We start from the raw sequence: 24528 nt of genomic DNA, 5'->3' as shown, positions 1-24528 counted from the left end.
CCATAATTACAATGCCACAAAAATATGAAAACCTTTATTAACTGAGCACCATGTGTGCCTACTCGTATAAAAATAAAGTTGTTGGCACTACTTTTGCTATATGGCTGTCCCCATAGTATAAACGAAAACTTAACTATTCTTTCGCAGACCACGTTGAAAATCACTGTTTTTTTAAAGTTTCATTAGTTTGTGTTTTTGTTGGCACCATTATTCATACTTTGGTATAGAAAGGAGATTTTCAAACTGATTTTCATTTAGAGGGGAAAAAATGAATGTCATCACATCCTTAGAACTGGCCGGCTGCGTTTACTTACGTGTAATTTTTGTCTCTTATATTTGTTTGCAAGGGCATTTTTCTCCAGTTGCACCCGATGTTTTTGATTAAAACATGCATATTTATGTAGTGCATTTTTACACTATTTGTGTTCAAATAGTGTTTGAACACAAATATTGTTCCTTCTCGAGATATTCTCTCTCTCTCTCTCTCTATCTAAACACTCCTATCTGCCATCTTTTCGATAACTTCTGAATGCCATCCGAAGAACTTTGTAACTGTCAGAATCAGAACTGCACGGTTTTAATAAACTCGTTTTTAAAAAAAAAAAAATTAAACGCTTAGTAACTCTTACTTCTCTGTAAAATCATAATTACGGGTTACTAAATCTGGGTTACAGCGGAAAGGAGCTTGGGGTTACCACATTTTATAGTATTAAAATATATATATATATTAACTTTGCCTAGTATCTCTTGGAGCACTTTCATTTTACTTGTCATAGATATATATCAGTAAGTCCGTATTTATTCTGTAGGTTTCTGTAGTTTCTACAATAATTTCTCGTACTTTATTTTAACATATTTAACAAATTTTGTCTTTGTGAATTTCAGAAGAACGGCAGATGTGAAGTCAGTAGGATATTCAGAGCTTCTGTGTTTGTCTAGGAAAGATCTAATGGGTGTAAGTATCTTATACTGCATTACTATATCAACCAGGATCGTGTTAAGTGTAAATTGGATCATAAACACGTACACTCGTACGTATGCAATATAGTGTAAGATGTAACTGCACTGTTAAAAAAAATAACTTCTGAAGTACCATGCTACGGTGGAAGCGATCGCACCAAGGCATCAGCTCTCAGCGGATCATTTTCATGTAGTGAGTCGGTGGCAAAAATTACTGGGACCTTTCGTGTATGGAAGAAGGGAGAAAGTTTTTTGTTTGCATCCGAGCACATAAGTCTTGACACAGTCCTGACATCAACAGCAGTATGGCCTTTTTTGTCATTTTTATACTGTGAATAAATGTAAAAATATGAAATTCATTTTACTCTACAATCTATTTATACCTAAAAAGCTATTTAAGAAAATATTATGTTACATCCAGGGAGGAAAAAGAAAAAAGACACCGTGATATCTAAAAGGAGAGATTTAAAAGAGACTTGTCTCTGCTGGAATCAGATCAAACAGGGGAAAACTAGAAAAAAAATAACGTTAAAAAATACGTTTTTAAATTAATATCTTACATTGCGGTTATCAAACTGTATGTTACGAACATTGTGCTACATGATAATTACGAATAGTTAGCCATTTTTTGTATAAGAAATATTGAGATAGTTTGTCACTATGATACATAAGAAATAACCAAACTTTGTCTTTCAGATCAAATACGCGTTGAAGTAGTTTTCCACGTGACAAGCTAACTTCACCTAACTTTAGTGTGATAAGTTTATTATATTATTTTTATTAACATCATTTTATTTCCACATCAGTGGACACCCCTGGAACATTTAAAAACATCCTGGTTCGGCTAGATGGGTGTACGTTATGCAAATTCCAGTTAATTATATTGATTGGAATTGCAAGAAATCAAAACAGATTGAAAATACACAACGGAATAAAAATAAATAAATAAAATAACAACAAATAAAATAAATAATAAACAATAAAAAACAACGGTGAATCCAGGGAAGTCTTGACAGGAATTCTTTTCACATAATGCTTATTGTTCATTTTTATACAGTTCTTTCACTATGTCCTGTCTATAGCACTTCTAGCTACAGAAAGGACGAGGCATCAATTCCCAGGGAGTTATATATTCCGAACTTATTCACCGGAAACACTGACCTAAGGTATTGGCACGTTTTGCAGAGAAGATTGTAAACAAGGTGTTGAACTGCACCGGGTTCGTTCTGAGGTCCGAGGGTCTGTAGAAACATCTGATGTCAGGCGAATCCATTTGGCCGCATAGAAGTTGTGCCAAGGTATGTATATTCCTCTCTTTGATGATGGTCACCCATCCCAAGGTTTGCATAGAGCACGCTCCTAGAGATGGTGAAGGGTAGCCCATCTTCCTGTTTAGCCATCTCAAGACCAATATTCAACCCAAAGAAATCTCTTTAGTTGAGTAGAGGAGGCTCCTGACCAGAGTACTGAAGCGTAAAGCGGTATGGGTGTCAAATTTCTTCGGATGTATTCCAAAAGGAACCCTCGAAGCCTAAGACCGACTCAACTCCTGCCGGATTGCCCAGAGCGCCGCGAGCGTTTTTAGCCTGGCCATCTTTAGGTAGTCTTTGAAAGTAAGCCCGTCGTACCGCTTCAACCCCAAATCTATGTGGGAGTGAGCCTTTTTAATGGCGGTCCCATTTATTGTGAGCATAACTTCATTAATAGTCCTTTTTGTGAAGGTCATCTCAGCTGCCTTCTGAGGATTCAGTTTAAGTCCCATAGGTGCTAGGTAATCCTGGAGTTCAAACAGTACTATCTGATTTTCATAGGCGACTGCCTCAGCCTTTGCTGGATCGTCGGATGTGACCACCATCTTAAGATCATCAGCGTATGAAATGACGTTTGGGTGCTTCGAAAGGAAGGGATCATGTGCTGCGGCAAAAAAACATGGATGAAAAAACTCCCCCTTGTAAGTTATAATCAGATCCCATTTCATTACATGGCACAGTGGTTTTCGACCTTTTTTTTTAATAACGGCACCCCTAAGTAATTTATTTTGCGACAACCCACTCAATCTACTCAATTTTCTGCCTGTTAGATCCGATTCTCTCTCTCTGTATATATATGTTATATGATAGTTATTACAATAATATAATTACAGTATAATAATTATATTTCATAATACAAATTATATATATATACACAGTATATAATAATTTTATTCTTTATATAGAGGTACTAAGTAAACATCAATTATAAATCACCACAAAATTAAAAAGATACTGTACACCGTTTTATAATGAAATAAACATAAATAGAAAAAAAAATAATAAGTTTAAGTAACTTAAACCCACATTACGTGGCACCCCTGGATTGATTGATTTGGGTTTTATTGGCGCATTAGCAACTTAGGCTATAATGCGCCAAGACCAGGTCATGTATAAAAGAGTAATCTTTCAGTGACCTAATTAGTTAGGTCACTATGTCAAAAAATTTAACAAATGTATAAAAAACAGAAAATCACAATAAAATGTAAATTTTATATATAAGCAAAAACGTTTATTGGTTTTAAAAAGCTAAAAACAGCAGACACGTGGTCATTGTCGGATAAAATTTGGCTGAGTGTATAAGGCTCAGCCAGATGACTAAAAGCGGTAAAATAAAAATCACGTTCAGGGGTAAAACGTGGACATACGGTTAAAATGTGATAAATAGATAAAATGGTGTCACAGTTCTCGCACATAGGACAGTCATCTGCCCTCAGCAGAAAAGAATGTGTAAGATGACTGTGTCCTATGCGGAGACGAGCTAGAACAACTTCCTCCTTACGGTTCCTACGCAGACTAGACTGCCACGGTTCAATTACAGGCTTTATACGATATAATTTATTCGCAGTCTATTCCACGAATCCTGCCATTGGGAATGTATCTTTTGATGTACTATTTGCCTGTAGTCTGTATAGGGGACTAACAGGCAGCGGTTATTATTGGGAATTGCTGATTTGGCTGCGGCGTCAGCCAAATCATTTCCCCTAATCCCAATGTGGCTGGGAACCCAGCAGAAGCGGATGTCATATTCGCGTTCATGGAGAACGTGAATCTTCTGCTGGATGCTAGACAGAACTGGATGAGGATTATACCTCACAGATATTAAAGCCTGTAACATGCTAAGAGAGTCGGAATATAAAATGAACCGTTGGTATTGGCATTTACTAATTTGATCCAAGGCTAACTCAATTGCGTGCAGCTCTGCAGTAAATATGCTGCATTCAGAGGGAATCTGCTCTGATATAGTGCTGTCTGTAAAGACAGCAGCAGATCCCACATGTGATTCTGACTTCGAACCGTCTGTGTAGACTGGCGCGAAGTCGGAATATTCAGTTCGGTGTGCTGAATGAAGCTGCAGGTAGACATATGATGGAGTATCCGACTTTCCCCAGTTTCTAAGCGACAAGTCGCATGCCGGGACACGAGCATGCCAGGGTGGAAAGGGTTGCTTTGATGTTTGGGCAACCTTGTCTACCTTGATATTGAGTTCATTGAGTAGCTCTTGGACACGAATACCAAAAGGACGATTGGCAGTCTTACGGGTTTTGTACAAGTTTTCCATCGTGGCTCAAAAACGAAGGGCCACGTAGGATGGTCTGGCAGAGATTTCAGTTTTAAAGCGTACTTTAAAGACAACTGCTTACGTCGAAACGATAACGGTGGTTCGTTTGCTTCGACGTATAAACTCCGGACAGGAGATGTTCGAAATGCTCCAGTAGCGATACGTATAGCCTGATGATGGACAGGATCCAGCCATCGAAGTACACTGTCTCTGGCTGAAGAATATACTTGGGACCCATAATCTAATTTGGATCGCACAAGTGCACGGTAAAGCCGTAGAAGGGTGCATCGGTCTGCACCCCAAGATAAGGAGGACAGCGAGCGGAGCATATTAAGTGCTCTTGTGCACTTTGTGCGGAGTTGGCGAATATGATCCAAAAAGGTCAATTTTTTATCGAATATGAGTCCCAAGAATTTTGTGTTCGCTGCTACTGGAATAGCATTTTGTCCGAGCCTTAATTCAGGTTCGGGATGAAGATTACGCTTGCGACAAAAGTGTACGCAAACGGTCTTCTCCGGCGAGAACCTGAAGCCATTAGCAAGTGCCCAGGAATTCAGACTATCGATGGCTTTCTGCAGTTGTCTTTCAATAACCCTCATGTTGCACGACTGGCAAAAAATGCTAAAGTCATCAACATAGAGGGCACTGTTTACAGTTCGAGGAAGTTGTTCTGTGATGGAATTTATTTTGATGGCAAAAAGCGTGACACTTAATACTGATCCTTGTGGTACTCCCTCCTCTTGGTTAAAGGAGCGAGAGAGTGAGGATCCCACACGAACTTGGAACGATCGTTTGGCGAAAAAGTTTTGAATAAAAAAGGGGAGATGCCCTCTAAGGCCTAGGTTATGTAAATCTTTTAAAATGCCAAATCTCCAAGTTGTGTCATACGCTTTTTCCATGTCAAAGAACACCGACACCAAGTGTTCGCGTTTTAGGAAAGCATCCCGGATGGATGCTTCCAATCTAATAAGATGGTCCAAAGTGGACCGGTTCCTTCGGAAGCCGCACTGGATGTTGGAGAGAAGGTCATTTGTTTCTAGATACCAAATTAAACGAGAATTAACCATTCTCTCCAGGATTTTGCACAGACAGCTAGTCAGAGCAATAGGACGATAATTGGTGGTGACTTTTGGATCCTTTCCTGGCTTAGGAAAGGCAAGAACGATTGCCTTTCGCCAGGAGTCCGGAAACTGCCCTTCAGTAAAGATTCTGTTATACAGAAGGAGCAGACGATCCATAGATTTTGGTGAAAGATGTTTAATCATTTCATAATGGATGCCATCTGGTCCAACGGCACTTGCTTTGGAAAGAGCGAGGGCTCTTTTGAGTTCCTGAATAGTGAAATCCCCGTTGTAGGGATAAATGCTCTTACATTTAAAGTTAAGTGCCTGTTTTTCGGTTTTGTATTTCAGGACCAGGAACTCTGGGGAATACGAAGATGTTGCAGAGATGTTAGAGAATGTTTCCCCAAGAGCATTGGCTATTGCAGTTGGATCTGCAATAGCGCATCCATCATAATCTAGGATTGAAGAAGGGTGGGATGTATATTTCCCCTTCATTTTCCAGATTTTATCCCAGACTACCTTAGAGTTGGTAGACTGGTTAATAGATGATGTAAAACGGATCCACGATTCCTTTTGACTCTGACGACGGATGTAGCGTGCTTTGGCTCGTGCACGTTTGAAGGCTATAAGGTTGTTCGTGGTGGGATACTGGCGAAATATCCCCCACGCTTTGTTTTGAGCCTTTTTTGCTGCTGTGCATTGTGAATTCCACCAAGGTTTGGGAAATGGTGGAAACCGGGCAGATGTTTTTGGAACAGCATTCGCAGCTGCTTGGACAATATTTTCTGTGATGTACTTAACTGCATCATTGATCGGCTCTTGACTGACCGTGCTAAGATCAAAATTTGCCTGATGTTGGAAGGCAGTCCAGTCAGCCTGATCAATCTTCCACCGTGGTAACCTGAAGGGAAGACATGGTTTCCCACTGTATAACGAGGTTATCACAGGGAAGTGATCACTTTCGTATGGATTCTCCTCCACCTCCCAAGTGAGTGAAGGGAGTAGAGAAGGGGAGCAGGTAGAGAGATCAATGGCATAAAAAGTACGGGTAGGCATGTGGAAGAAGGTGTTTGTTCCAGTATTTAGAAGGGAGAGGTCATTGTCATTGAGCATACGCTCTATGACTCGTCCCCTTCCGTTGATGTTAGCACTACCCCACAGGGTGTTATGTCCGTTAAAATCCCCGAGAAGTAAGAAAGGGGGAGGCAGCTGCGTTAGAAGATCATCAAGGTCTGCCTGGGAGATGTCAGTCCCAGGTGGCAAATAAATGGAGCACACAGTTAATAAAAATCCCACTGAAAGGCGAATTGCAACAGCCTCTATGCTGGTTGTAATTAGCAAAGGCTGCACTGGGGTCTGGTTACCCACAAGGATAGCCACTCCCCCATGTACAGAGCCATCCGCAATTCTATCCTTTAGAAAAACTGTGATGTTGTGCATGGTGGGATCATCATTTGCCTTTAGATATGTCTCCTGCAAGCAAAAGCAAACTGGCTCGTGCTTTTGCAGGAGAGCCTTGATGTCATCAATATTTCGCCGGAATCCACAACAATTCCATTGTAGGAATTTAGCCATTATTTTGGCTTGGTGGGTCCATCAGGCGGCTTCCGAGGTGCTGAGGGCTTACTTTTATCAGTCTTGGATTTGTCTTTTTTGGGGAAGAATGGACGCTGTCCCATGTCCATTTCCTCCTCCGCAAAGAGTTCCAAAACTGAATCTTCGGGTACCTCCTTCTGCTCCACATCCATCTTTTCTTGGGTACTAGGGGGGACTTCCCCTTTCTTATTCTTTTCTTTCATAATTCTTTCTTTCATAATCTTTGTTACTTGTGGAGCATTAGGAGGTACCGATATAGGAGTGGCAGCTGATTGGTCCTTTTGTGCAGGTTTTTGAGAACTTAAGAGATACCGCGCGATGGGAGTGAAAGACTCCTTTGGAGGAATGGTCATGTCCGTCTGAGTTCCGACAGAACATCTCCCTGCTACCTTCTGGGCGTAGGTAGGTCTGTTGATATTCAGGGGTTTCACCGATTTCCTTGCCTCCTGGTATGATATGTTAAGCTCTGCCTTCAGCCGTTGAATCTCTTTTTCTTCTTTCCACCTCTGGCATGCTCGTGAGTAGGCCGGGTGTTCGCCTTCACAGTTAATACAGGTGGGTTTTGCGGCTGAACATGCTGTTGTTTCGTGGTCCTTTGCACCGCATCAAGCGCATGCAAGGACTCCACGGCAGGCCATTTGAGAATGTCCATACTTCTGGCATTTAAAACACCGTAAAGGGTTTGGAACGTATGGACGCACTGAACAGTTGATGTATCCAGCTTTAATCTCATCAGGAGGTTTAGGAGAGTTAAAAGTCAGGATAACGCTCCTGGTTTTAACAATTTTTCCATCCCTTCGCGCAGTAATTCTCTTGACGGCAGTAACTACCTGTGGTTTTAATTCGGAGCAGATTTCCTCCTCGGTTACGTCAAGAAGGTCCCACTCCGAAATGACACCTCTCGATGAATTGAGTGTTCTGTGTGGTGTCACTGTTATAGGGATTCCTCCGATTGATGTTACTCGGAGTAGATGCTCGGACTGCCTGTCATTTTTTGTTTCAATCAAGAGGTCCCCAGAACGGAGCCTCTTAACTGACTTGGGTGTACCTACTAACCCATCTAACCCTTTCTGTATAAAGAAAGGTGACATTTTTCCAATCGGTTTTTCATTGGTGGAGTGCATGATTAAAAACTGCGGGATAGGACCTGATGGTAATTCAGTCCGCTGCCTCTTTGAAGCAATATTGCTGTCAGTGTCTATATTTTCAGATAGGGACCGGGTTGGGGCCCCTGAAGGAGTAAGTTTATCAGGATTCATAGAGATTTTTTATTTGTTCAGTGCCCGGACTCCCCACCCACCACGGAGCCCAAAGGGACGCCCACTACCCGGCATGCAATAAATGCGCTCGGGAGTGAGACGCCAGGGCTACCCAGACACTATACCCGCACCGCCGCCAGCCTGAATCCTGTCCCTCGGACCATGAGGGTAGGGGCGTGGCATTGACACGGTTGACCCTCGCAGGCGAGCCTACTAGCCGATTGATCCTAGCCGGGCCTTCCAGGACCACCCGTCTTGTCGAAGCAGGGGCCAAAGTGGTGTATTGAAGCTGGGCCCCTCAACCACCAGGATCCCCCTTTCCGAATTTCCACGGGTCGCAGCGCACGGCAAACACGCCGGATTCCATTGATGTAAGCCTGGAACCTGGGCTGTGAGCGTTGGATCCCAGTGATGCTAGTCTGGAAGTCCAGCAGCGTCACTGGGAGGTCCCCTCACCACGTACAGGTGAGGGGACCAGGGGTGCCCCCACGTCGAGGGGGCACCCCTGGAACGTTATTGCGGCACCCCGGTTGAAAACCACTGACATAGCATCAGAAACATTCTACTATTCAACGCTTTCACTTTAATAAAAGTGACTACGTGTGCAGCTTAATGCAGCATTTTATTTAAAGTTGGCTCTAATGATTTTTCAACTAAGGATTCACTATGTATAATGCAGTGGTGAAAAGTTGTGTGGAGCAATCTTTAACTTTTGCCTTAAATCTAATGTTTTTGGCACTTTGCACTATCTTTGCAAATCGTTACGTCAAAAGGGCGTTTGTTTTGAAAATCTTATTTACGACATTGAAAATTTCCTCACCAGTCGTTTTTCCTTTCAGAGGCTCGGAGAATAAAAAATCTTCCAAAATATCACCATCGTAACAGTATTTCACGTAAACAAGAAGCTGAGCAAGTTTAGCAATATCAGTTGACTCGTCCAACTGAATTGCAAAATACGAGGAATGTTTGAACTTGTTTAGCAGTAGTAATTTTATATTATCGGTGCAGATACTGTAATACGCCCGGAAACAGTATCTCTTGATAAGATCATGCATTCTAAATCGCTACCATATTTTTCACAATTCATAATTGAAGACATTTTTATTGCGGTGGATAAAACCAGAGTTTCACCGATATTACGCCGTTTCGTTGTTTTCCGAGTCAAGTATGACACTTCAAACGACACTCAAGCCTTTTTCCAAAACTGTTGTATGCCTTAAAAACATTTCGGCATTTCTATTTCATTCGCATTTTAAAAAAAAAGTTTTCTCCTTGCCCGTTAAATCAGTATGCTTTCTTTCTAAGTGTCTCTTAAGCTTGAATGGTGTCATACTCTCACCGGATATTTCTAAACATATTACACTCCTCGGTCGTTGTTCGTTATTAATATAAGTGTTCAGTAACAGGTACGAGGTTAATTCAAAAAATAAGTTACACTTGACCATTGTAGCCCAAGAGACATTTATTGAGGTATGTAACGTTATGCAATAGAAAGCCCATACCTTGCACGACTTTCCCACATAGTCACCGAGTTCGTGTAAGCACTTCTCGGAACGTGTGACTAAACGTTCGATTCCCTGATGATAGAAATCCACTCCTTGGTCATTCAGTCACCGTCGAACTGCTGTTTGCACCTGCTCATCGTTTGCAAATCTTTGTCCCCCCCCCCCAGATGTTCTTTCAGCTTACCGAAGATGTGATAGCCACAAGGCAAAAGATCAGAACTGTACAGCGAATGTTGCCATACCTCCCATCCAAAACTTTAGAGCAAGTGTCATGTTGTGCGTGCATTGTGTGCCGTGGAGTTGTAATGAATGAGAACAACACCTTTGCTTAACTTTCCAGGCTTCTTGTTTTTCATGGCTGTTCGCAAAGACGCGACATTGCACTTTCCCCATACACCACGTTATTTCACGATGAATCTCGGAACAATTCAGACATTTCGCCCACAAAAATCGTACTGCTCCATGTACCTCGAACTTGGAGTAACATTCTAGCTGACGTGCCATTATGAACGCTTGCTCCTACACAGTTGTTACCGCTACGTCAACGAAACTCGCCTACCAGGGGGCGCACGATATGAACTCATTCCGCACAGGCGCCACATTTGTTGCGCAATTATACCAAGAGATGGCGGCAGGTGTAACTTATTTTTTGAATGCCCCTCGTACAATACCAGTCATCGGTATCGTATCGCGTGGCATTGTAAGAACTACAATGGGGTCGCGAGGGAGTGTCACCAATTAAAGAATTTTGGAAAGAAATAAGACTCAAACATAATATTTTTATCATTTAGCGAGACACTAATTCCTACAATACATAGCACTTTTATCATATCGCATGACATTGTAGTTCCTACAGTGCCACGCGATACGATAAAAGTATTCTGTTTGGGTATGATTTCTTTTTCAATGTTCCTTAATTGGCGACCCTCCATCGCGATTCCTCGAACCTATTCTGCGATCCCAAAGGGGTCAGGACACCTGGGTTGCGCACCCCTGCTCTAACTTAGAATTGCTGCTGTTAAAAAAGTAATAAAACATTTTATCAATTATAAACAGAAAATTTTCTCTACACACTCTGCAAACAAAGCAAGCACAGAATTCAGACAAGACGAACTTTATATTCTGCTGTCTTGCAGGTTCTTGTGGAATATCCAGAAACGAAGGTTTTGTTGGAATACCAAGCGAAAGAAAGGTACGTTTAATATCATGATATTAATTAATTTTATTATAATTAATAATTATATTATTTAAATATTTATTTTAATAGAATGAATTATTAAGAGAATAAAGTAGCAATCAACAAGATTATTGGCAATCCAATAGCCTCAACTTTAGGTGACCTGGATACTAGTCGGTACTCCAAATATTAATCATCAAGCACTCCAGATGATAAATTAACGTTTAACTCTAACTTTTGACTAACCTTTGACTTTGTCGAAAAAGTTAAATTGTTCAGCCTTAAAATTAAATTTCGCTAACAAGATATACATTTTATATTAGATGCAGCCATAGAATTGTTTTATAGTATGCTTTCAAATATTGGCGCACCCAGGGTTTTTCTTGTAGTTTTGTGTTATCTGATTGTCAATACTTCAAGGAAGATAACTGTTACAGACTTTTACCAGCTCAGAAATGGTTAGCCAAAATTTTGTTCAGAATAATGGTCCTGTTCTCTAGACTTAGTTGTCGAAAACATTTCCAGTGAGAGAGAGTCTAAGCTGAGCATTTTAATTATTTTTTCCCCTTGACTAAGTACCCACAGTACTACTATGATCAACTGTTAAAATTCCAAGCATAATCTGAGATACTTTGTTATACACTATTCTCCAAAACGTATCAGGAAACACGTCGGTTTCACACTGACGTCGCCTGCAAATCACTTCAACGGTGTATCGGTCCACCTCTGGTTGCTGTGACACACTTCACCCACCTTGGTCGACTTTTCACCAATGAACAGTATACGTCAGTTCATATAATCCTCCATTCGTGCAGAACAATGACCAGTTGATTACCGATGCCGGATGTGTTAGTCTTGTTCTCACCCGATTTTTTCCGGTTCATCTCATAGATATTCTATACAGTTCAATTTGGCACTCTGGGCCAGCCATTCCAACTTTTGTACGTTCATCTCCATTAACCATTTTCGTACAACACCAATGGTATGGCATAGGGCATTAACCAAAAAACTTTCACATTGAAGAGCATGGAGCTGTCTAAAAGGCTATATAAACTTTCGGCTTCTGGACCACGGACCCATTCCTGGACCTGAATTCTCACCAGAACTTTATACCTGAACATAATTTTTATTTCTTGAATTTTTCAGGATTATTTATTTTTTATCCTACCAAGTCAGTCTACTTGGGAGGACAATACGTGTACATCGTTATGGCCCACTTCGTGGCATGAAGGTACTGGGAAGCAGCCTTCCTAGTGTTCAATGCTTCCCAGTATCAAAGCGGCCAGCAACTAAATTATACACGCACATCGCACAGAGAACCTTGAAGCCGCCATACACAAGTACTCCACTTCCTGCGAACTTCATTGTTGGCACAATACACTCTAATAGCCGACGTTGTCACATCCATCCATCTGATAAGCATAGGGTACAGCCAGATTCGTCACTCCTGAGAACCAGTTTCCATTGCTCTATAGACAAATTACAGCGAAAAGTGTGTTTAGGGCCAAACGGCACCAGGGGTTGCCCCCATCTCCGCGTTGTTTTCATTGTGGGTGAACCAGTTAGCTGGGAAATGCCAGACATTTAAAAGTGTATGGATATTGTATATGTGTGGTGTCATATACCATTGTTCATCTGATCGTTTAGCCGCTGGATCCCTAGGCGCCTCCGTAGCCAGGTGGGAAGGAGCAGCAGTGCGTAGCACACGCTTCTTGATTAGACCGGGGTTCGAGCCCGTCACCACCAAATACGGAGGATGCGGAAAGGTCAGGGAATGACCACCGCATATTCCCCGGAGCAATATGGCCTTAGTTGCCAATGCTCCTAAAAACCAAATAACAAACAAACAAACAGCTGGATCCCTACTGAGGCCCAACGTTGCCCCACTTTCGCCCCGTGAAGGCAGACCAGGAAACACCAGTAGACTAAGATTTATTTACTCTGGCAGGTCCTGCCGCTTAATTTCCTGAGATTTCAGCGGCTAGGACCTAAAAAAATATATAATGTAATATAAAAGTTAGGCAAAAGTAATAAAAATAAAAAAATATGAAGCTATCATTAGAGGCAGCAAATGCACATCCTCCACATGAAGACTAATTATATCTGATAATTAAAATAAATCTGATATTTAAAATAAAATAAAAAACATCAGCCAGTAGTACGGCAAAAATGTAGAGCGAAACGAAACGTAAATATTTCTCGCTGCATAAGGACCACCGCCATGCAAATCCTCTGCATTGGTTGATCTATCGGAGAATGGAAGGGTGGTTTGGTTCTTCGATATTTCCGCCTTTGCGATGATTTAGCGGTACCCCTTCAAGGGGGGTACCTTCAAGGGGGGTACCGCTAAATTATTTATAATTGGCATTATTTTAAATTTACATCGTTTTTATTAATTGGGTTTAATGACTAAATTATACAGGGGATTATCGACTACTTTTTTGTCTTATTATCTTTACTTTCCCTTCCCTGTTTGTTTATTTTATACTATTTTACGTTTCGTTTCGCTCTACATTTTTGCCGTACTACTGGCTGACGTTTTTTATTTTATTTTAAATATCAGATTTATTTTAATTATCAGATATATATATTTTTTTATTTTTTTATTTATTTTTTTTTTTTTTATTTTTTTTTTTTTTTGTTAAATTCGATGAGGAATAACGCTAAATTTTTGAAAGGCTGCGTGCATGGGCGAAAAACGTAATTTGGAAATGATTAAATCAATTCCGACGTGTAGGGCATTCGCTTGCGTATGTGCAGGTAGAGTGGGTGGGGAGACTGGGGGGGAGACAGAAGTATGGAGTCGAGAGAGGAGGCGACCCCAAATCACAGTGGGGCATGCCCATGCCCCACCAGAAGAGAAAGTTGGAACGGCGAGGAGGGGGGGAGACGGTAAGACCGTACCACCTCCCCCGCTGGGGATAGGGGTATTAAAGATGAAGGAGGCTAGGGCGCCCTCTTCAAGTCACAAAATGGCGTTTGGCAGCTGGGCTGCGTTAAGTCTGACCCTTACCGGAGATGGAAGTGCGTTTAACAATGAAGTGTTTGATTATTTTATTGCACAGAAAAAAGTTATGACTATTGAAAACATACTTTTAATGTGTGCGCTGCATCACACAAGGCGCCTCCGTAGCCAGGTGGGCAGAAGCAGCAGTGCGTACACACGCTTCTTAATTAGACCGGGGTTCGAGCCCGTCACCACCGAATACGGAGGATGCGGAAAGGTCACGAAATGACCACCGCATATCCCGGAGCAATATGGCCTTAGTTGCTAATGCTCCTAAAAAAAATCAAATAACAATAACAGAGCTACCTGAACAGGAGGGTCCTAGTGCAGGCTCCCTAATGCAAGGTTGAGCGCCAGGTACACAGGGGCTGCCCTCAGGGCTCTGTACTGGGTCTCCTCCTGTGGAACTACGTGCTGGATGAGTTCCTCTCCCTGGAACTGGGGGGCGTGCAAGCGCTCGCATACGCAGATGACCTCTCCCTAATCCTCTCTGCTGATTCAAGAGCACAACTGGAAACACTTGCCAACTCAGCACTTTCTACACTAAGAGAGTGGACTGAAACTCATCACCTTAATATCTCTGCCACCAAAACATAATCTATCCCACTAAAGGGATATCTAACTCCTACCCGACCACCGCAGATAAAAATCTACAACAGAACGATCAAGTTGGCCACAGAATTCAAGTACCTAGGAGTGATCCTGGACCGAAATTTATCGTTTACACCCAACTTAAAATACATCCAGAAGAAAATGAAAAACTACGCTGCCATGCTTGCCAGGATTACCCGCCGCGACTGGGGGCTGAAAAGAAGAACCCCAGTAATACTTTACAAAACAGCCATCATCCCTGCGATTGCACATGCTTCTGGTGTCTGGCACCATAAGGCCTCTAAGGCGGTAAATTTTCGGCTACTCAACATCATGGGATATCAACTATGGGATATCAGGAAGGTCAACTATAACTAACCTTGTAACAACCACTCTGCACATCTTAGATGCCTTCGAACAAAGACAGGAATTGTCAGTTATATATCTTGACATCCATTCCGCTTTTGATGCCATCTATATACCTAATCTCCTACGTCTCTTAGAAAACTACTTCAATTTTCGCGGCGATGTTCTCTGGTTCCTAGAATCTCTCCTATCGAAGAGGACCCTTGTTCTAAAGATCGGAACAAAGACCTTCACGCGCCACATAACTGCCGGTGTACCTCAAGGGGGGGGGGGTCCTGTCTGGCATTCTCTTCTCAGCAATCATGGTGCCATTTGTGACCAATAAGTGCAATTGGATCACATATGCTGACGATGTCAAGCTCCTTACTAAAATATCGCCATCCAACTCGGCAGCCGAAATCACTCAGCAAATCACTAGCAAACTGCAGGACATGGCTGACTACCTCAATACCTTCAACCTCCAAATCAACCCCCTAAAATCAGCACAAATAACCTACTCTCTAAAGGGCAGCCCAACAACGTTGGAGCCTGTGCTTAACGGCTCCTCAGTTCCAAGTGTTCAAACACACAAAGATCTGGGAGTCGTCTTCGACTCCAAACTATCTTTCAACGATCATATAAACCTCATACAGTCGCTGAACTCACTACGCTGGGTCGCCAAACAACAGCTGCTCCACACCACCGACCCACAACTGGTAAAAAGATACATCGTATTAATCCTTTACCCGACAATACTGTATGCTTCAGAGATATGGGCCTCGGCCGCCGAATCCAACATCAAAAGAATATTCTCTGCCGAATTCTGGCTTCTAAAATGGGCCAACAGCAAACTCCACCTTCCCCCAGCTCTCAGATCAACGCAGTTAGCAGAAGCTCTTCAACTACGCAGGCTCCGGTCCTACATCGCAGAAAGAAGGCTGCTGTTCACCATCAAGATGGCCACCGGTAAAATTACAGAGCCGAACTTCTGGGATCACTGCTCTTGGAGCATTCCTCCCCCTTATCTCCGGTCTTCAGCACAGCTGCTAGCAAACCGTAACCGGCTAGTACTAATCGACAGATTCCTGCCAAAGCAAATGCTGCCCTCACTGCAAGCCATCGACGGGGACCTCCAAGAAGTGGTCAATAATAAAAAATACAGGAAGGGTATCCTCGTCGAACTGAAAATGTAAAACTGTACCTTGTTAATAATCTGATTTATCTTTTTTTCTCATGTGTATCTCTTTTGTAAATATGTTTTGTTAACCCCTGGCACCACGATGCCGTGACGGGACTAATTGTATGTCTATCATTGCTGCAATTAAAGATTCTATTCTATTCTATCATTCACCGACCGATTTTATTAACCCTCACCAGAGCGTGCAGCACCGTATCTACTCATGCGCTGCAAGTACTCACTGGGACCCTCCCCTTTGATCTTGAAGTGATTCGCCTAGGCAAGTTACAGCAGCTTAGACGCGGAAATCCCACTACCTTCCAGGATCACACCACAGACCCAACTGCAAATTGGACAGTGGAAAAGAAAAGACTCCAGATCTATTTGCGATCCAATATGGCAGCAACGCTGGACGACCTCCACAAAAGGGGAAGTCACGCGGAGGTTCCTCCCCGATCTACAACAAATATACCCACAGTATACGGCATGGCTTTGCCCTGGATTGTACAGCACGTATCTCCTAACAGGACTTGGAGCGACCCGCAACAAATTACACCTTCTCGGACTCGAAAACAACCGAATGTGTGCATGTGGCTCTGTGGAGACCTGAGGACACCAGATGCATGACTGCGAACTTTATTAAGATCTTCGTGTTGAATTAATAATCCAAGTGCGCCTTAATCCCAAAAACCGGGAAAACTACTTACTGGAAGACAAAGCCTCATATATAGCATTCACCAAGTTTGCCCAGAACCTGTAAGCCAGACGACTGACCATTCCTCTGCCTGCAAACTTCGAATAAACGTGTCAAACAAAGCTTCTCAGAGACCCCTAACCAGACATCAGGTTTGACTGCTTGATCCTTCATGCAGGACAAAACTGGAACTCTTCTGAGAAGTGACAAAACTCCACTTCCCGGAACATTGACTACCAAACGGGACAACAATCCCATGAATGACTCCCAACTATGACATTCTACACAACTTATTCAGCCAAAGCAACATTGGATCGCCTCTGCTGGGCCTCAAGTTTTTCTGGATGGTGCGGACCTGACCCTGCGGTCTGGTTTGCTCCCACCCATGCACACAGGCCACATTGGCAACCTGAGCCAGCTCCTTTTTCTGGCTCACTGTCTCACCTCTTCCTGGCAGGGTGGGGAGGGGACAGTTTGCTGTACCCTCTCCCCTGTCACTCTATTTCTTCCCTCTGGTGGGGGCATGGGCTTGCCCCACTGTAAACTGGAGTTGCCTTCCCTTTCGGCTCCATATTTCTGTCTATCTGCCCCCAGTCTTCAGCCTTCACCCCACTCTATCTGACAGCAACGCGAACACGCCCCACACAATCTAAAATCACCAATCTAAATTAATTTTGCCCAACATTTTGGACTTCTCCTAGCGCTTCCCGCGACGCGTACGTGGTTTTTTTTTTTTTTTTTTTTTTTTTTTCAGGAAATTAGGTGGCAGGACCTGCCAGAGTGAATTATATACTAGTGAGTTCCTGGTTTGCCTCCACGGGGCGAAAGTGGGACACTGTCGGGCCTCAGTATGGGTCTGGCGGCTAAATGACCAGATGAACAACGGTACAAGGCATTACACATATACAAAGTCCATACACTTTTAAATCTCTGGCTTTTCCAGTCAACTGGTTCATCCACAATGTAAACTACGCTAAGATGGGGGAATCCCCTGGTGCCGCTTGACCATAAACACACTTTACTGTACTGAGGTAATCCTTCCCCATGTGCTTCTGTTCCGAGGTGCCATTGGCCCCGAGTTCGTGTTTATGGATGATATTGCCACACCCCATCGCACTGCAGCTGTTGATATGCTTTTGGAAGGTGTGGACACTGTTCGAATGGATTGGCCTGCCCGTTCTACCGGTCTAAATCCTATTGAGCACATATGGGGCGCTCTGGGGAGACGCCTAGCGGCACGTCCACACCCACCAGAAAATGTTCACCAGCTGAAGATGGCGCTGACAGAGGAATGGACAATGGACAATGTTACAGCAAGAACTTATCAACAACATTGTTCTAAATATTGACAGGCGGTGCAAAGCCTGCATCGACATTAGGGGTGGCCATATCTCCTACTAAGAACCACCTCTTCTTCCCTTTGTTCCATCTTTGGCAGTGATGCATCTGTATCATGGCAGCCAGTACTATGTTGCCATTTTTGAATAAAGTGCCTCTGTACCGTTTGGTTTCCGTTGTTGTGTCGATGTTGTTTCCTTCATCATTTCTGTGGCACACGAGTTTCCTTTGGTATGCTTTTCCCATATCCAGGCCACTTCTATGAGAAGCTTACAGGTGAAAAACTGACTGGTCCTTAAATTTTGCACACCAGTGTATTTAATATCACAAGTAGTATTGAAGCATTCGTTTCACTGATTCGCATATATTATGCAGTATGAACTAACACATTTGAAGGCTATTCTTAAACTAGAAACGTACAGTGCAATCCATGCAAAAATTTCGCATTTGACAGAAGCTGTAATCTAAGTGTTTTTTTTTTTTTTTGAGGAAGAGTAGGGGGAAATAAAAAAAAAATAAAAATGTAGAAACGCTGACACGGAGAATTGTCAAAATAATGGAGTCTTTGTCATTAATCCAGAAAGTTGGCGGCTATGTATACCAGTATTCGTTTATTTTCATAATTCCAGCTTGTATTTTAATATTTCCCAAAAGCTAAAAAAAAAAAAAAAAAAACACATTTCTCTAATTGAACCTTTGTCATCATTTCAGGATAAGAAAAAATATCACTAAACAGACGTCGACTGTTGATACATTCCTTGAAACTGCTGAACCAGGCACAGGATCGAAAGAAAATTTACAACGTGAGTACGTGATCTTGTTACGATTGCCTTCGTTTGCGCTTATTTAGGAGCAAGAACTTTAAATAATTTTAAGAAAATGGAATTTACCGCTTTTAAATTAAATAGTTTCATGATTAAAAACGTAAATCTTCTTGGGTTTCTTATGCTCTTTCACTCATTCTTTAGAGTCGGTACAATTATCATGAGCTGTGAGAGTGGTGATGGAAATCCTCTTGAAACAAGAAGCTTTTCTTTTGAAAAGTGATTTGATGGTTTTCATAATGCTATAAAAGGCACTCGTGGCGGTGGTGTTGTTTAAGAAACGGAAGAATTGGCGAAAGAATTAAACTTTTGTTTCTAATAAGTATGAAGTTCAGTTTACCCGTGTGCATCTCTTGTATGTACCCAAGAGAAACTTATTTTCAAACAATTCAAATTCAAACTCAAAGGTTTTTAATCGGACTGCTATTCCCAAGTCTTATGTTAAATAAGACCTAACCTCGACACGAACAGTGCCCTCTTAAAGGGGGAGTTAATGGGCCTCATCTCAGGGCTTTCTTTTAAAAGGGGTTCTTAAAATTTATAGACGAGAATTAAAGTATCCCATTTTTCCAGTAATTCTTTATATACTCCATCACCCATTCCCCAAACAGCATAATGCTGTATACAGTACTGTGATTCTAAGAAATCGGCTAGCTAGCTAGTTATCTTCGCAGCATTTCACAGTCTATGCAAAATTTGGTTAATAAGACTGCCCTGAAAGTGTCAAATTAGGGCCTATACTCTTAAGATGACACTAGTTATGAAGTCAGTAATTCGAATGAAGGATTATTCCATAATACCTACTGCACTTCAAAATTTGATGAATTACGCTGTAACAAGTACTGAACTTTTTCTTACAGGCGGGGATATCAGTGAAATCAGAGCTTTAATTGAAGATCTTCGTCTTCGGCAGACTATTGTAAGTACATACATTTATTTTTATTTTTTCCCATTTTTCAATTAGATGTACAAACTCATAATGAATTTTGTTGCTCTTTAGGGACCTGAGAACCAAATAAAGGGATTAACTAATAAAGTAAGTAAATTTTTTTCTCTTTTCTATACTTAGAATGGTGCTAAACCTGCAAATGGAGCATACTTCACTATTATGCACCATTTGCAAGTACTTCTGATGCCGTACTGCAACCATTTTTTTTATGAGCTGCTGTTTTAGTTCTAAAGACAGATCAGAATTTTCCCATTTTATTTCCCTGTTCTGTGTCTAAACTAAACCGCTTTGTGTGAGTTTTTCTCTCTCTACCTCTCTACACACTCTCTCTCTGCACTCTTTGTATGTGCATTGTCTGGCTATATAGAAAAGGAAATCCATTATCTCTAATTCAGCGAGGAAATAATTATTATTTTGTATTATTTTTCATTTTTTCTGCAAGGTATGCTATTTCTAAATACTACGCATATATAAAGTTGGATCATAGAGTTCCAGTACTGAGTTTACATGATGATTTCTCAAATCCTCATTCGAGACATCTTTACCGCAACTACTCTATCAATAGCAATTTATTTTCTACGGTTACCAGCTATAAAGACTCGTTGTCCCCTACTTCACTTGACAGTTTTCCACCTCACATTTCACTAATTACTAAAAGTTGCAATCAGTTTGTGGAATTACTTAAAACCGTGTTTGCATTTTAAAAGCTTCCTCGCTTTACCGAACTATATACTTAACTCTCATTCTTCCACATCGCGATTTTGATGATCCGTTTGGTCTCCTTTACTCTGTCTTCGGCATTAACCATTTAGAAAAAAAAAGCAGAAAATTTTCGATTAAGCATGCTAGCTCTCGGCGGAGAAATTCGTTATCAGTACAATAATTATTTGTCTAGAAATCACTTACGTTTTCTTTCTTCTCAACGCATTATATTCTCCCTCCTTTTTTCCAGATTCTCTAAACTTTTCTTGATTATTTATTCATCATTATTTTTATATCATCTTTTTTCTTACTGAATTTATTGTTGTGTACGAATCTAAACTTTGTGCTCTGATTACGCATTTTTATTTTTAGTGTATTATTTTTTAAATTATTTATATCGAATTTTGAATTCTGCATTTGTTTTCAATTCAATATTAATTTGTATACGGCGCCTCCGTAGCCAGGTGGGCAGGAGCAGCAGTGCGTAGCACACGCTTCTTGATTAGACCGGTGTTCCAGCCCGTGAACACCAAATACGAAGGATGCGGAAAGGTCAGGGAATGACCACCGCATATCCCCGGAGCAATATGGCCTTAGTTGCTAATGCTCCTAAAAACTAACCAAACAACAACAACAATTTGTATATGAATTTATAGTTTCGTGCGCGAATTTAAGGTTTATATACCATATATATCATATACAGTAAATAAATTATTCATCAGATAATCAATATTTCGTGGATAATCCACGAAAACAGAAACTCGTAAAAATACACAAGAAACATAAATTTATTTGTACAGTTTAAATCCTAAAATTAAATTTCATGCATATTACTTGTTAATATTATATTTACGTGATTCTCTTTATTGTTATTTATGATATTTAAACGACTTGTTCAAAATGTTTTCAGTAATTTACTTCTTTGAAAATTGCTTCTCTTCTCGGTAAACTGACATATGGCCAACCCTGTATAATACACGAAGATACGGAAAAGTTTAATACGAACATATAATATTTTGAAAAAAAAAAAAAGTAAATCGATTAAAATTGCTTTTTCTTTTGGTTTGCCTTTGCCTACCAGTCAATTTTACTACTAAAATATCGAGGCATCATCTTGTCAGAAAGAGCAGTGTGTCACTGTTCCATGCAGTCAAGTAGACACTTTTTTTTGTTTGTTTGTTTGTTTGTTTGTTTACTGGATAAGTTTTTGTTCAATAAAAGAATACAATCCTTTTTCCGTTTAACATGATGGACGCATGCGAACTCAAATAAAATAATAATAATAAAAAAAAAAAAAACTCTGAAGAATGTTTTTTTAATCTAAATTAAGTCTCACTGTTCGGAGGGGGGAAATATGGGTAACCCACGGGTCAAAAAGTGTATTTAAATGGAGTCTTTTCTTTGACAGTAAAAAGAGGATGAACTGCGCTGACAGAAAGGGGTTTCTATAATCAGCACGAATGTATAAGATATAGGATACCTATGTTGAACATCTACCATATCCGTAGCGCAGTGGTGAGGCGCGAGGGTGCCTAGGTACACGTGCCTTGAGTAACCGAGATAGAAATCCGTGACTGCTAAATACGGTGATGTTTCTTGTATTCTTTCTCTCTATCTTGTGAACTCCTCTGATCGTATGGTCGTCCCGGAGTATAAACTGCAAATTTAATTATTTATTTACAATTCTGAATGGATAATGAAGGTTGGAAAAACATCTTTGCAATTAGGTCATCTTATAATTTTACAGTCGTATGTATTTATATTTCTGTAAATAGCGTGCACTCCATGATCGTTTTTAGCCATACAATCCTTCCCGACTAATTCTGAAATATTGGAATCGAACAGAACTAATCTTCTGCTGCAGCAGACAGGCGCGAAATCAAATCCCAGCCTTTTCCAAATTGGATGTAAAAACAGCTATCCTCGTCACTGTACTAACAGCAAAGGTTTTAATCCAGTGATTGTTTTTTACGATGAAAGCTGTTACTGACCTTTTCCAGTTATCGAAACCCACAATTTTTAAAACAAGAAAAGGTCTCCAAATATGAAGAAGGCAAGTAAGTTTATTTCCCTTCTTAAAGTTTCCTTCGCCTAGTTTAAGTTTCAATTGATAAATAATTTTCAATGTTAAATCGAAATGTACTAAAAGAGGTTTTATACTTATTACAGTGTAAACATCTCAACTACCAAATTGAACAACGTAACGTAGAACTCAGGAAAGCAAAGCGGAGGATAGAGGAATTAGAGAAGACCCTTTTGACCCTGAGCGACAAGGGACTAGCAAGGCTTCATATTCTTGAACAAAGCTTCGATCTAGATGACAAGATAACCTACACTGTTCATGGAAATAACTCATCAGAGTTGAGGAATGACAAAGACCCTCTCCTTTATCAGTGTTCACAAGCTGACGATATCTTGGCAGCAACCCGCGAGGAAAATTCTCTCGATTTACAACTGGACACTCTTCAAGAACAAAGAGAGCTTGAGCTTAAAAATGTACAAGTTTATGGTGATGACGAGTTGACCATGTCGGAGAACAAATTACTCGAAACTGATAGTGACACCCACGTGACTCCTGATGATAGCGTCTTCTCCTCTCTGCTAGTGCCAAGTCACAGCGTGAGGTCTCAGCTAAGTTCTACGGCAAGCTACGCATCCGAATTATCAACTTCAACGATCAGCAGCCATCGAAGTAAAAACGGAGATTTTAGTGAGAGTGACGAGAATGGCAGCGGATGGAAGCAGTAAAACACTGAACAACCATTTTAAGGGCAATTTGGAAATACTTTTTCGTTACAACCTTTTGGTAAGAAACGTAGTTGAAACTGGTAACGACTAGATAGTTGTTAAATATTCCAGTCTTACTCTGGGAGGCAATATGTTTAACTTATTCTGGTCAGAATTTGACAATCAATCATTCTCTTTGATTAGCTATGATAAAATATAAAATAAATTAGAATACACCGAGTGTAATTCCCTTTTTTTTTTTTTTTTTTCGTTTCACAATTACGTATTGCCGCATAGTTATGTGACAGTATTTGGTATGTTAGCTTCCCACTGCTGACTAAAATGCGCACACATTATTTTATGTGTATTCATTTTCTGTGTTCTCCTAAACCTGCTCTATAATGTACAAATGTTAAATGCCTATTTGTTTTCTTTCTACTACACGCAGTAAATAAATATTGTAATACTCTTCTCATGTTTCCTTTCTTTAACCCGGTAAATTCAAAAATTTCTCCTCAAAAATAAAAAAAATGTTGCAACTGAGGTCTGACAATGAAGGTCTAGCAAAAAAGTTAACATACATTTTACTACAAATTCATGAATAACGATTTAAACGCAATCTCCTTACGAGAAATTACATTTTTGCCAATATCGGTGCCATGCTGCAAAGTATCCGTAAAAGTCGTTTTCTGAAAGTCCACCCTCATGACAGCATAGCTGTTTCGTCAGAGGTGACGAAACAAAAGTGTCAAGTGACGTAACAAGTCATATTAAATATAATTGACAAGTCATAGCAAATATAAATATTACATTTTGCATAAATGTAAAATGTAATATCACTCATTTAGAGACATTTAGGTTCGAATACAGTCAGAAGCTGGAGGAATTCTTAAAAGCCTCTTCAATCATGATTGTAGTTGACGGGTCTCAGGCGAAGTAACTCATTGAGATAATTTGGATGTTTCAGAATGCATAACAATGCAAATCAGCTCGTGACAAAAGTTATACAAACATAATACGCA

The 24528-nt window shown here is 40.8% G+C and overlaps 1 protein-coding gene across 1 annotated transcript; it reads left to right on the top strand.

Moving 5' to 3' along the window:
• The first annotated feature begins 888 nt into the window (after positions 1 to 888).
• Positions 889 to 23556, top strand: LOC150084712 (uncharacterized). The gene is made up of 6 exons (XM_090375454.1): positions 889 to 955; positions 11112 to 11167; positions 19016 to 19107; positions 19989 to 20047; positions 20129 to 20164; positions 22949 to 23556. Exons 1-6 carry the CDS (start codon positions 950 to 952, stop codon positions 23525 to 23527), a joined length of 828 nt encoding a protein of 275 aa, XP_090231580.1. The 5' UTR covers positions 889 to 949; the 3' UTR covers positions 23528 to 23556.
• The last annotated feature ends 972 nt before the right edge of the window (positions 23557 to 24528 follow it).

Source organism: Mastigoproctus giganteus, chromosome 6, assembly GCF_048544385.1.
Source record: "Mastigoproctus giganteus isolate SK-2022 chromosome 6, ASM4854438v1, whole genome shotgun sequence".
In the NCBI taxonomy this organism is placed as follows: Eukaryota; Metazoa; Arthropoda; class Arachnida; order Uropygi; family Thelyphonidae; genus Mastigoproctus; species Mastigoproctus giganteus.
The sequence above is the reverse complement of the archived record's forward strand: the minus strand, read 5'-3'. Positions and strand labels throughout refer to the sequence as shown.